The 14,700-nt window shown below is 43.0% G+C and overlaps 1 protein-coding gene across 6 annotated transcripts in view; it reads right to left on the bottom strand.

Moving 5' to 3' along the window:
* Nucleotides 1-480: 480 nt before the first annotated feature.
* The window catches only part of tjp1a (tight junction protein 1a), a 162,767-nt gene continuing 148,547 nt past the window's right edge, over nucleotides 481-14,700 (bottom strand). For 4 of the 6 annotated variants that reach the window (XM_078199859.1, XM_078199854.1, XM_078199856.1 and 1 more), the window contains 4 exons: nucleotides 14,184-14,643; nucleotides 9,529-9,743; nucleotides 3,645-3,788; nucleotides 481-1,587 (listed from right to left, as the gene is read on the bottom strand). In XM_078199859.1, the coding sequence (XP_078055985.1) occupies nucleotides 1,493-1,587; nucleotides 3,645-3,788; nucleotides 9,529-9,743; nucleotides 14,184-14,643 (914 nt within the window). In that variant the 3' untranslated portion in view covers nucleotides 481-1,492. The remainder of the gene's footprint in view (nucleotides 1,588-3,644; nucleotides 3,789-9,528; nucleotides 9,744-14,183; nucleotides 14,644-14,700) is intronic. The other 2 variants (XM_078199857.1, XM_078199858.1) reach the window with 2 other exon arrangements.

Here is a 14,700-nt window from a genome sequence, read left to right as displayed (position 1 = left end):
AACTCATTCATTTTACAAATTTATTTGAACACAATTCAATTTGTATAATGCTGCAAGTTTCTCTTGGATTAAGGGACAATCGAGTAAATGTGCTATCGAACAACAAAGACAATCAGATTGGAGTTCAGTGCAGAGTCAATTTCACTCATGTCAGCACTGGGGAATCTGACTGGCTTTAATATCCATTGGATAGTTAGTGCTCACATTGCTAATCAATGTCCCTTTGGTCGTGCATAGAGACTGGTCTAACACTAACCTGGGTACAACACTGACTGACTACACAGCCAAAAGGCTGGCGCAGACCACTGCTCATACCCCTCATATCAGGAACAGCCACTGAGGTAGTTATCAGAGGTTAGTTGGCACACATGGAAACCTACCCCAGTGAGAGAATTTGCTTACAGGAGGGGACTGAGGGAGGGGAGAGGACAGGTAAATATAAATGGAATATCAGGCAAATAAAAGACTACAAATTTGATATTTTAAAAATGTTTTATTCAATAATAAGGTATATTTAGAAATGTGTAATCTGAATAATCGCAGGAAATAAAGTCATCCCCTCATGAATAGTGAAGAAGTGATTAACAGAAGCCGTGTTAGAATCCCCAGCGAGCCACGTACTGCTGTGCCAGAATAAATCGTCTATTAGTACAAAAATACACTTTGGGGCACACAGTACAGTAACCTGTCATTTTATCCAAAGATCCCACTCATTGCACTCCAACATGCCTTAAAATATAAAGGACCCAGTGCCTTTACACAGACAAGTCATTCTCAAGAACACAGCAACATTATTACAAATCTGTAAAAATTTCAATGTTTTTTTTAAAGTTGTAAATGTCGATTTTATTGCTGCAAATTATACAACTGCTCAAAAGGCCCCACGGCGACAGAATATAAAGATCCTCTTTAGAAAGCTCTTTTCAGTTTTGTTTTATACAAAATAAGACATAAAAAATGTTAATTTACAAACCGAGCTCCAAGGTGATATCAAGGTTTATGTACAGCCACAGATCTCAGCGACTTTTCTACCAATCCCCCAGCATAGCAGGACATCCAATCTTAACTCGTTAGAAAGTCCCTGCCAACCAGCTATCCTCACTCAAAGCCAAACATCTTATAATTAAAGAACATAGAAAAGTAACTTCTACATTTAAACTAGGCTATGATTATCGATATAAACATGTAAAGGCTGTAAAGTTATACAATGTAGAAAAATCTATTTAGTATTTTAAATGATAGCTACAAAAACTAAGGGTAAGGCATCCCTGCTGGTTAACAAGGAGACTGGGAAAACTTTACAGTTCAGACTTGCTGTGCCATTGCAAGCTTATCTGCAATTCCATTCACAGCACTTAGAATGTAAGCATTTACATTTTAGGTTGTTCAACACCCTCATTTCTGAGTGTGTGAAAACAGGTTATTGCTTAAATCTGTGTCCCACCCTCTGCCTAGGTATCCTGGTGCAACTGTCAATCACCCACTTCCACCTTTAAAAGTGATCAATTAAGACTGAGACACAATTTGTTCCCACATGGTAATTGGGGTCTCCAGGGAGAGATTTGTTCTGCCAACTCTTAGGGTCACCTGGAAGAAACAAACAAACCATTAGTTTAACATCAAATCAACAGCTTCACTCACGGATGGAAGAATCATAAAATCCATGCAGTGCAGAAGGCGGCCATTTGGCTCATCAAGTCTGCACCGACTCTCCGACAGAGCGTCTTATTCAGGCCCTATCGCCGTAACCCCACATGTTTACCCCACTAATTCCCCTAACCTATGCATCTTGGAACACAGAGGGACAACTTACCAAGGCCAATTCACCTAACCTGCAAATCTTTGAACTGTGGGAGGAAACAGAGTACCTAGAGGAAACCCACATAGACTGGGGGAGGACGTGCAAACTCCACACAGATCCGGGTCCCTGCCCTGTGTGGCAGCAGTGCTAACACTGTGCCGCCATACTGCCTGCACTGGTCAATATTAGCATTGATCAATGAAACATTTTCTAATTTTGTCATCCAAAAGTCCACCCAGGACAGGTACAGCACAGATGAGATACAATGCACTTCCCAACCCCACTCCAATCCAAAGGAGTTTCAATTTTCAATAGCCGTTATCAAGTTCCAATTAAAGCTGCAGTGAACTTTTGCAAGACGGCAGGTTTCCCAAATATTTCACATTCAAGAAATTTTCCAACTTGACCAGAAGCTGCTTTAAAGCAGGATTAAACACACTTCCTCGTGGTTTAATGGAACCATACTACAGGAACTGAATCATCATCCAAAAATTAATTTTGATGTACTCAATAAGTACTGCAATGTTAATTGATGTATAAACATTGCATGTTGCAATGCTTTGAAGAGTAAAACAATTAATACATTTCACAAAACAGAAAAACGGAGGCTTTTAGAGCTGGTTACAAACAAGCAGAAGTAGTAGAAAGATGGTGAGAATCCGCACATGCAAACAGCACAGTGTCAGGCACAGGCCGCCAGAGAGGTTTAACTAATAGAATTCATTTAATAATAATCTGGGCAGGGTTAATCAAGGGATCATGGAAGGCACAAATTGCAGCACAATTTATCCTAGCTAGGTCTGGGTTGGAGGCAACACCACCCTTGTGTTTCTTGAAAAAATATGTCGATGGCAGGGCAACTAGCAGTGTTAGGGAAGGCCATGCAATGCTTCTCAAATGCGATAGAGACGAGGCTGAGGGAACCTTTGTGAGGGGATCAATTCATGAGGAGCAACAATTCAAACAAGGCCGGAGTGTGTTAGTTAAAATAATTCAGATCAATTCATCAGCTGATGTTAATAATGCTCAGGTCAAAGTGCAACATTTTTCAGGAAGCTTCCAATTTTATAGATGCCCAATGACACAACTTATAATATTTCAGTCACTAGCTGGAACAGAGCTTCAGAAACATCAAGGTCCATCAAGCCATACAACACAAGGCTCAGTGAACTAAACACTCTTGCTTTAGCCATGCTCCTGGGTTAAAGTCCCACATCTCCCTTGCCACCAACTACAAAACCGACCACTTCCCTCCTCCGTAACACCCCTTCAAGCTGCAGCCCCGTCCCAGGAATCACCTCTTCCCATTCCATCAGGTGGCAAAATGCTTCCCTCTCCACTCCCAGCAAAACTTACACCACAGTCCTGGAGTACAAGCAGTGCTAAATGGACTAAGGTGAACGCCTTGTAAATCTTGTGCAGCAGTGAGTCTTTGATCACAAATTGTTACTGGACTGCTCTTGCGTAATTAAGAGTGAAAATAACACTAGCAAATTGCAGAATCTGATCATCAATGAGTTTAACAGCAAGGACATTCAGATATTAACCTTTATGGGTTATTAAATTATTTTCTACATGTTCTTTTAAAATCAGGAAACACTGATTTCTTCAGCTTCAGTGTTTGATAAACACAAAGGTGCACAACATCCATTCACAGAATGTGCCTGACCTCTGAACTGAAATGGAGGGAGTTGACATTGGGCAAAGAAAATTAAACGATGCAAGTTAACCGCATCCTAAATAAACTATGAACACAGAGCAGACAAAGCACTGTAGAACCACACCTGGCCCAAGAATTCTCCAGCTAAAGCAGAGAGAGAGAGAGAGAGAGAAGGAAGCATACCCGACGAGGAGTCGGAGGATTTTAGAGCAAAAGACCAACCATCTGGAGTCATAGACGCACAGTGAGGCAAGCGCAGCTCCACAGGCTTCAGGAACTTCAAGCCATGGGGTCCACACATCACCAGTGGGCTCAGGAGTGTTTCACCTAGGAGAGAAAAGACATTTAGGTCAATGCATTAAGGTGAGAGCCCAAAACAATGCACTAAGTCTGAAAGAGAGCTATTGTGGACGACCAGCACATGTAATGAGCATTGGGGAGGAGGAGATAGGTTAATGTTTCAGGTGGAACATTTACAACAGCTCTGCTAAAAGATGGCAACAAAACCTGAAGCTGGCCTTTCTCCTTCAGATATTGTGGCCTGCTATGCATTTCCAACATTCTCTGCCATTAGAAAACTTTAGGATCCAGATATCCACATCACTAGAACTGCGAGTTGCTATGGAGATCATTTCAATTAATTAGTCCCCTCAGGAACAATAATTCATTCACTGGCAAGTGCCTACTCCTGTCGGTCAGCTTTCCTATTGCTGAAACCTAACTGTAACGAAGGACTCTGCCCCAGGTTTTTTTTCTCTAATTTACACTGGTGCCTCGCGAATCTGTACAACATTCCTGCTCTTGGCCATTAACAATTGCACTCAATTTTCTGGGAAGCAAAGCTAACATAGCCCTCCGTAAAAACATTTGGATCCTCTCAGCTGAGCAAATATTACAAATTAATGTAGTGACATAACGTTCCACTTGAGCCCACAAACCAGGAATGCTGCACTGGAGGAGGTGCCATCTTTCATATGAGACATTAATCTCAATGAAACATACAAGTTTGTAACAGGGTTCACTAGGGTAGATGCAAGAAGAATGTTTCCCCTGACTAGGGGATCTAGAAGAGTCTCAGAATAAGAGATAGGCCATTTAGGACTGAGATGAGAAGGAATTTCTTCATTCAGAGGGTGGTGAACCTTTGGAATTCTCTACCCCTGTGAAGGGTTGTGGAGACTCGGGCATTGAGTACATTCAAGGCAGAGATTGATATGTTTCTAGATATTAAATATATCAAGGGATATGGGGACAGTGTTGTTGAGGTAGATCAGCCATGATCTAGTTGAATGGTGGAGCTCGCTAAAGGGACCAAATGCCCAGTTCCTGCTCCCATTTTAAATCAAGGCCCTGTTTACCCTTATATAGAATCATAGAATGCCTACAGTGCAGGAGGCGGCCATTTGGCCCATCAAGACTGCACCGACCACAATCCCACCCAGGCCCTATCCCCATAACCCCGCTTATTTACCCCACCAACCCCCGATACTAAGGGGCAATTTAGCATGGCCAGTCAACCTAACCTGCACATCTTTGGAGTCTGGGAGGAAACCAGAGCACCCAGAAAAAACCCACGCAGACACAGGGAGAACGTGCAAACTCTACATAGACAGTAATCCAAGCCGGGAATCGAACCTGGGTCCCTGGCGTTGTGAAGCAGCAGTGCTAACCACTGTGCCATCCTGTGGAATTAAAAAGGTCCCATGGGCACTATTTGTAAAGGAGAATTCTCAAACTTTTGGTGATATTTATCCCTCAACCAATGTTACAAATAGATTCTGTGGAAAGAAAAGAGTCTACATTCAGAGTCCATATGACCCATCTATAGTTCTGGAAAAAGATAGAAACATAGAAGATTGGAGCAGGAGGAGGCCTTTCGGGCTTCGGAAGGGTCATACGGACATGAAATATGAACTCTGCATAGTTGCTCCCAGACGTACTGGGTTTATCTAGCATTTTGTGTTTTTATTTCAGATTTCCAGCATTCATTGTGTTTTGCTTTGATCACAAACTGATCTGATCATTTATCTTACTGCTATTTGTGCAACCTTGCTGTAAGAAAATTGGACGCTAGGTTTTCTGCATTACAACAGGATTACACTTCAAAAGTACTTGATTAGCTGTAAAGCACTTTGAAACACTCAAGGCCATGAAAGGCACTAGATAAATATTTCTTTTACAAAACATGTAGAACCCGTCACATTGCTGATAATAAGAAAACATCAAACTCCAGCCCACAAGATCCAACTCCCACACCATGAACATAAATTTCATTGGCAACTTTCAAATGGAAACAATTAACAATAGTACCCAGTATTGTCTGCAAATCTATTTTGATAACATTGTTTATGTCCATTTATTTAATAGGGGACCTATGAGCAAAACCAAGAGAAATTAACAAATGTTATTCAACACTGTAAAATATTAATATTTTATAAAGTTTGTTTTGCTGATGGAAACATTAAGCTTGCTTGCCTGAGATCTGAGACAGATGTGTGTCAAATCCTCAGAGTTCCTCTACACCCATGATACTAACATTCCATACTGACGATCACTGCCAGCAGCAAATGGATAGACACGTGCCTGGAAAGAGTGGTCTGACCATCAGCATCAAGAAAACACATGTCATAATCCAGGATGCCATAATCTGAGAGGACAGCACAGTGGTCAGCAATGCTCGCTCTCAGCGCCAAACCCGGGTTTGATTCTGGCCTTGGGTGTCTGTGTGGTTTCTCACTGTGTCTATGTGGGTTTCCTCCAAGTGTTCCAGTTCCCTCCCATAGTCCAAAGATGTGTAGATTAGGTGGACTGGCCATGTTAATTTGCCCTTTAGTGTCCTAAAATGTGCAGTTTAAATGGACCAGTCATGGTAGTACAGGGTTACGATGACAGGGCAGAGGGAGGGCCTGGATGCATAGAATCCTACAGTGAAGAAGGAGGCCATTCGGCCCATCGAGTCTGCACCGACAATAATCCCATCCCAGGCCCTATCCCCACACATTTACCCCGCTAATCCCTCTAACCTACACCCCAGGATATTAAGGGGCAATTTAGCATGGCCAATCCACTTAACCTGCACATCTTTGGACTTTGGGAGGAAACCGGAGCACCCAGAGGAAACCCACACAGACATGGGGAGAACGTGCAAACTCCACACAGACAGTGACCCAAGCCGGGAATCGAACTCGGGTCTCTGGAGCTGAGAGACAGCAGTGCAGACTCGATGGGCCAGATGGCCTCTTCCTGCACTGTGGGGATTCCAGGGTGCCATGCTGTGTACTTGATGCTGAAATTAGCTCATGCATTGCAAAAGCTGCAGCTGCAATGCTGCCTCACAGCGCCTGGTTCTGGTGTGTGCCAATTCCATCAGCATACATTCATTGCTAAGTTGACTGGTCATGTTCATTGAATTGGATGGATGATGGCTGTATACCCAGAAACCTTCTGGATGAGGAACTGGCCACTGGGTCATGACTTCCTGTGCATCTATACCTCTGCCACAACAACACGTCCAAGTGAGATATGAAGATGGTGGATATTGTCACTGATGACTGAGAGACAGTCGCTGATAGCAATAATTTCTGAAGGCTGATTGTTTGGAAGGATATTGTAAGCTGAAACGAGAAGCTCAGCTGGCTGAGGAGAGGAACCAGAGAAACCAGAGGCAAGCGAAGCATGCACCTTCTCAACCAACTGTCTTCCTCTTCAGAAATGCATCAGATGCTGCCATATCAAAGTGGGCTCCTGAGCCACGCCAGTTGCTGCTTAACAGAGTTGTCTACCATATCACAAAATGTTGACTCACAAGACAGAAGGCTGCCAACATGACTTACAAGACAGAAGGCCGTCAATATGTTTTGCTATCACAGCCCTGCAACACAGTGATTATTTCCAAGTTACAAAATATGGTATACATGCAGCCTACAACCTAAACACCCAAATAAAGACAAATCCATTCAATCACCTGGAAACAAACCGCTGGTCACTTTCTCCAGCAGCCTGTATTCATCAATATGCAGGTTTGTAACCAGTTAGATGATTTACAGCAAAAGCTCCCAATTAACCACAAGGAAAATGCATCCAGATAACTCTCCATGGCCCAGTAATCCAGCTTTTTGAAAGGTTACAGCATTAGCAGTCACTGAATTTATTTTACATACAAACATATGAATTTGGGAAGCTCGGCCCTTGAGCCTGCTCTACAGTTTGATAAGATCATCGCTATCGTCGACTCCACATTCCTGCATACGCCCAATACCCTTTCACCTCCTTGTTTCATCAAGATTCTACCTATCATAGAACCACAGAAAAGCTACAGTGCAGAAAGAGGCCATTCAGCCCACTGTGTCTGTGCTGTCCAAAAAGAGAGAAGAAACTAACCAATCATTTTAATCCAATTTTCCAGCACCTGGTCTGGAGCCTTGCAGGTTCCAGTGTTTCAGATTCAAGTATCTATTCACTGAGCATTTCAGTGGAAAGAGCATTTCAGTCTCAACTTAGGCAGCGAGTTCCAGACACCCACCACCCCCGGGTGAAAAAAATCTTTTCCTCATGTTTTCTCTAATCCTTCTACCAATTACCTTCAACCTATGCACCCTGGTAATTGACCACTTAGTTAGGGAAAACAAATCAGAACTGTACACTAAACTCCGACTGTGCCTGACCAGAGATTAACACAGTGCCATCATTACATCCTTGCTTTGGTTTTCATGTCTCATCCAATAAAGGAAAGCATCCACATGCTTTCCTGACTGCCTTGTTCATCTTTGCTGCCACTGTGGACATGTGCTCCAAGCTTGCTTGCTTCCTCAACCCCTCTCAATATCTTCCCGTTTATACAGTATCCCCTTGCTTTATTGGCCCTCCTCAAATTCAATACCTCATACTTGCCACTTCTCTGGCCACTCAACCAATCGACTGATATTCTGGAGTTGACAGCTATCCTATTAACTATCAACTACACCGACAATTGTCATATCATCTGCAAATTTCCCAATCACGCCATCCACATTTAAGTCTAAATCATTATTATGATGGATGAGGGCAGGGAGACTGTAGGTGGTCTGGTGAGGAAGTTTGTGGATAACACAAAGATTAGGGGAGCTGTGGATAGTGAGGAGGATTGCTAGCGGATACAGCAGGATATAGATAGGCTGGAGACTTGGGCAGAGAAACGGCAGATGGAATTTTAATCTGGACAAACGTGAGGTGATGCATTTTGGAAGGTCTAATGCAAGAGGGAAGTATACAGTAAATGGCAGAATCCTTAGCAGTATCAACAAACAGATGGATCTAAGCGTACAGGTCCACAGTTTCCTGAAAGTGGCAACACAAGTGGATAAGGTGGTCAAGGTGATGTATGGCATGCTTGCCTGCAATGGGTGGGGCATAGATTATAAAAATGGACAAGTCATGTTACATCTATACAGAACTTTAGTTAGGCCACATCCGGAATAGTGTGTCCAGTTCTGGTCACCACACTACAAGGAGGATGTGGAGGCTTTGGAGAGGGTACAGAAAAGGTTTACCAGGATGTTGCCTGGTTTGGAAGATATTAGTTATGAGGAGAGATTGGACAAACTTGGTTTGTTTTCACTTGAACATCGGAGGCCGAGAGGGAAACCTGATAGAAGCTTATAAAATTGAGAGGCATGGACAACTGGACAATCCTTCCAAATCATTCTACACTGGACATAAGTATCCATAGAATTCCTCCAGTGCAGAAGTAAGCCATTCGGCCCATCGAGTCTGCACCGACTCTCCGAAAGTGCATCTAACCCAGGTCCACACCCTGCCCTATCTCCGTAACTTCGTGTATTTACCATGGCTAATCCATCTAACTTACACATCCTTGGACTGAGGGGGGAAACCGGAACACGAGGGGGGAAACCGGAACACCTGGGGGAAAACTATGCAGATACAGGGAGAATGTGCAAACGGTCACCACAGACCGGAATTGGACCTGGGTCCCTGGCGCTGTGGGGCAGTACTGTGCCACCGTGCCACCCATACATTACAAGAAAGTGGGGATCAATAAACCATTTCAGGAAGGAAAGCTAGATCTTACCTTTCTCCTTGTCCAGGGGAGGGAGGATACTGTTGTCTCTGCAGACCTTAAAGTAGATTTCCTGTTCCACTCCCTCAGGAATGGCTCCCTTTGGAATGATGATACTAACTCCAGTCTCAACAGAGCTCAGCACACCACCATTGCTGTCAAATATTCCCCGAGCTGTTGCAACTACCGTGTGACTATCATCATCATCATCTTCCAATGCACTAGGACTGACAAAGAGCAAGTTAGTCAGCATTACAATCAAATCAGACTTCACTGCAACAATTAACTGAGAACTTAAGAGAACAAAATGTGACAGTCACCATAGAGAGAAGACACACCATCATTGTTCTGATCAAGGGGCCAACAGCTGAAACATTAACACCCTACACAGATGCTGACTGACCTATTATGTTTCTCCAGATACTTTTTGTTTGACTTACTTTTGGTAGATGTCAGAACTTCAAGAACATTTACTGTACACTTTCAGTTGCAATTTTGTACTCGGCAAATCAAATAGTCAGTTCTGGAGAGCTGATTGTCACCCAATCAGACAAACAAATGTCATTTACAGCACAGGCCAGTGATGGGACAATTCTCCATTTTGCTCCAAGTTCCTGAATTCAGCATAGTGCAGTGTCAGGGTGAATTTTGGTTGTACCATACCGAATGCTTCAATAGGTTAAGGGCAATGTTCATCCACGCATAAGCTGCTGGGAGGCATGACAAGAATTTTCAGACTGCTCTATATCCCTTAGTAGCAGCTTCAAGATATCTCCAAATCAAACAGTCTCAAAGGATTAATAACAAAGCAGAGTCGTTGCTGTCTTTGGCAAGCTGCCTTGGCATGTGGCAAATAAAGAGTCCCTACAGTCCTTTAAAAGCAAACTTGACAACATTTCTGAGAAAGGAGCACATTAATCAATTATATAGTAAAGTGAGTGGGCATTACGATGCACCATAGCAACCACACTTTCCTACAGCTTTGCTTGGTTGCTGCAGCAAATTGGAGAGGAATTTCTTGAGCATTTTGTGTGGGTAGACTGCAGATTTTAATCTGCTAATGCTTCCCTTTCCCTGATGATGTACAGGAGGTAGTGGGTCTACAGTGAGGCTGCACCATCGACTGGATGGGGCAGGCTTGTTGGGCCTGACAATTTTCCAATTACTTTTTACCCATGTTCAGAAAAGACGAAGGGAAAGGGATAAAAAAGGTAGGCAGGCAGCTTGTCAATGGTGGTGAAACCGGGGAGCAAGTTACTGGCATTTGGAAAAATATGAGTTAAAAATAAAAGCCAGCAGAGATTTGTTAAAGGCAAATCATGCTTGATTAACTTGATCAAGTTCTGCAATGAAGTAAGGAAGAGGGTTGCGTGACAGAGGGTCAGGAGAGGCTATTAGCTGAAGCTCAGGGAATTGAAGGGACTATAAGAGACCCCTCTACTCGGCTCCACCATTCACTAAGATCATGTTAATCTTGTACTCACTAAGTCTACTTTCCTGCCTTAACTCCACAACTCTTAATTCCACGACTGATTAAAACCTATTGATCTCAGCCTTGAAAATGTTCAAGGATTCAACCTCCACAGCTTCCTGGGCTAAAGAATCCAAATATTTACCACTCTTTGGGTGGGATTTTCCACCTCTCCTTAAATAAGGGGACCAAAACTGTACACAATATTCTGAATGTGGCCTCACTTGTACCTTGTGCAGTTGCAGCAACATCTTTTTACTTCTGAAATAAAAGCCAGTTTTCCCTATTATCTTCTACACCTGTACGCTAACTTTCTGGGATTCATGGACAAGAACAAAGTCCCTTTGTGCGACAGCTTTCTGCATTCTCTCTCTCCTTCTCATTCTTTCTTCCAAAATGGACAATCTCATCTTTTCACATTGAACTCCATTTGCCAATTTTCTGCCCACTCACTTATCCTGTCAATATCTCTCTGTAAACTATTTATATCCTCTTTACATTCTGCCTTCCCTCCCATCTTTGTATTGCTGCATGTTTTGACATTCAGTCTTTGTAATTGATCACAACATCGTATCCTTGAATACGAACCGGCTTGGGTTACTGTCTGTGTGGAGTTCGCACGTTCTCCCTGTATCTGCGTGGGTTTCCTCCGGGTGCTCCGGTTTCCTCCCACAGTCTGAAAGACGTGCTAGTTAGGTGCATTGACCCAAACAGGCGCCGGATTGTGGCGACTAGGGGAATTTCACAGTAACTTCATTGCAGTGTTAATGTAAGCCTTACTTGTGACTAATAAATAAACTTTACTTTACTTGAAGTAACCAGACCAAGTCATGGAGTTCTCTTAAACAGCTGTTTTTAATTAAAGGAATTTAACCCTTTCAGTATCATCCGCAAGTTTGGCCACAGTATCATTAATATATATTGTGAAGAGCTGTGGTCCCAACACTGATCCCTGTGGCACTCCACTGGTTACTGCCCTCCAACCTGAGAAAGACCCTATTATCGCTACTTCCTGTTAGTTAGCTAATCCTCTATCCATGCCAGAATGTTACCTTCTATAACATGAAAACACAAAATAAATCAGATTAAATGCTCCAAAGCAAAATTTTACACGAGTAAACCAAATATAATATTTTGTACAGAATACTTGCTCCAACCCAGGTGCTAACTACTGCTGGGGACAATCCTACAAAAACCAGATCTGGTCACATTACACTTCAGATTGTAAATGGGCAAAGTGCTGGAATGTCCATAGGTTTTTCTGCTCTAAATGCTGCAGCAGTCAATATATCACAAGGTAAAAGCAAAAGCTGCAGATGCTGGAAATCAAACAAAACCAAAATGCAGGAAGCACTCGGGCATTTCTGGAGAAAGAAGTTATATTTCACGTGTGTTATCAGAACAGAAGGTAATCAGCAATGGACAGCATTGAGAAAAGATGATAAAGGGGACAGAAGGTTAATTAATAATCTCATAATAATGGATTCCGCGATTGGGCAGCATTTGCTAAACAATCTTTGGCGTGCTAATAACTATATCAACCAATTTAAGATAATCAGGAATGGCTCATTTACACTTGCTAGAAGTGATATACGTTCATACACAGGACTCTGCTCTCTGCAATTGAGGGGAACATGTTCAAACAGTGCATCTTTTTGTATTACCCAGAAGCCTGGGGAGTCTATGGTTTCCCATTGCTTTCTTTATGGCAACATCGCAGCCAAGCATAGCTGGCTTGCCAACCAATCAGCATCCTTTTTCCTGTGATATGAATTGTTGTGATCATTTGAAATGTGGCATTCTTCCATTTGTTCTGACTGGTGCAAGATGAAGAACTTTGGCAACATCTCTTCCAGCAATATTTATATATTGCTCTGATGGTGCAATCAGTTCCCATGCAGAACCTTTACAGCAATGCAGCTAGTGAGCTTCGCCTCAACCATAGAACAGATAGTGTGTGACAGTGATTTTGCCACAGGGTGGTAATTTGCATCAAGTGCAGTCACATGACCCACAGCCATTGGCTAGTTTACTGTGAAGAGAGAGCTGAGTGTATAAGTCGCTCCTGCCAGTACACGGCCTCTGCATCACCAAGACCACCTGCAGTGCCTTTCATTATCACACGTCAACTAGACTGAACTACAGGGGATCTCAATGGAACGTTGGCTCTCAGAGATGTGATACATAGGGCCATCAGTGTGTGGACATGCCCTAGTGTCCATCAACCAGCCATGGATCAAATAGTGCTCACTGCAATGGCTCCGGCTCAGGACAGTCATCAGTACTGCAGTGGAGTTCTATAGGCTGCTGGTGACCCCTTTTTAGCAAGGACCTTCTGGCAACTCCTGCAACTGAGTGGGTTTCAGACATAAGGTCCGTTTGGATTTGTCTGTAAGGTCAAGGGAGATGCAGCTGTTGGGCAAGTCTCTGTCTTCAAATCCTGCCCAGGCTATGAAGCCAAAAGACAAATTCAGAGAACACTTTAGCCCTTCAGTTTGTTCAACCATTAAAAAAGTGAAGCAGATGATCTCATGTGACCTCACCAAATTTCTGAAGCTGAAGTCCTGCCATCTCTCACAGATGGAAAGATGCTACCAACTGTTTAAATGCCTAAACTGTAGAGTGTTATGGATTCCCTTTTATGTTGGCTGCCAGTCTCTTCTCATACTCCCATCTTTGCTGCTCATATTTTTTCCACTTTGCCTCTGAACTTTTTACATTCAGCCTGGTTCTCACTTATATTAATCAATCTGACATCTGTCATAAACATCCTTTTTGCTGTTTCATCTTACTATCCATCTTTTTCCTTCTCTCGCGTATTCTGCCTTTTTTTGTTTTACCTCTTCCCCCTGTTGAGAAAGTACTTCAACTAATCTATCTACTCTGTAAAGACAGCTTATTGTTCCAATTACAGTTCTGCCCATCAAACTTCCTTCCAATTTACTTACGCCACATTCATGTTCACCAGGTTGAAATTGGCCCTCTCCTAATTATTTTTACTGATCCTCAAACATTCCAGCTGAGGACGGGTGCTCCAGGAGTTAAAATCAATGAAATGTATGTTAGCTGATTTGAGACACGGAAATGGATACTGCAATGTGATTTCTTTGAAGACTCACTGAAAAAAAAACATTAAAATAGTTCCAAACATCCTTGAGCATCCATTCTTTACACAAATGCTGCTTCAGGCTCTTACCTTACAGGAATGGCTTTAGGTATTGCGTGGATGTTGTTTGCCTGATACTTAGGTCTGTGGTCAGATGGCTTGGGGAATGTGTCAGTGCCACTGTCAAAGTCTGGAGGCTGGGGAGAGCTGTGTGCTTTTGGCAGAGGCTCTGGTTTCGGTTGTATCTGAGGTTCACTGGGTAGGAGGTTGTGATCAAATTTTGGGCTCTCAAACTTGCGTTCAAAGGGCCGTGCGGCACTTGTGTATGGCTTTGGGGTGAAGCGGTTGTATGCTGTAGCTGCCTGCTTGTGCGGCTGTTCCATTCCATTCACAGGGGCTCTTTCAGAAACTGGGAAGCTTTTCTGAGGATAAAAATTTGAATGAACAGTTTCATCCCGAGCATTGGGCCTGAAAGCTTGGGGTTTACTTTGAGGAGGGGGTTCCGGCTTTGACTGGAGAACGCTGGGTATATCCCGTGACACAGAGCTCACTGAAAAGAAGAAAACAACAGTAAGAATTTGGTTAACTTCTCCTCAATGCATAAAGA

The sequence above is a fragment of the Mustelus asterias genome, chromosome 29 (genome assembly GCF_964213995.1).
Source record: "Mustelus asterias chromosome 29, sMusAst1.hap1.1, whole genome shotgun sequence".
In the NCBI taxonomy this organism is placed as follows: Eukaryota; Metazoa; Chordata; class Chondrichthyes; order Carcharhiniformes; family Triakidae; genus Mustelus; species Mustelus asterias.
The sequence above is the reverse complement of the archived record's forward strand: the minus strand, read 5'-3'. Positions and strand labels throughout refer to the sequence as shown.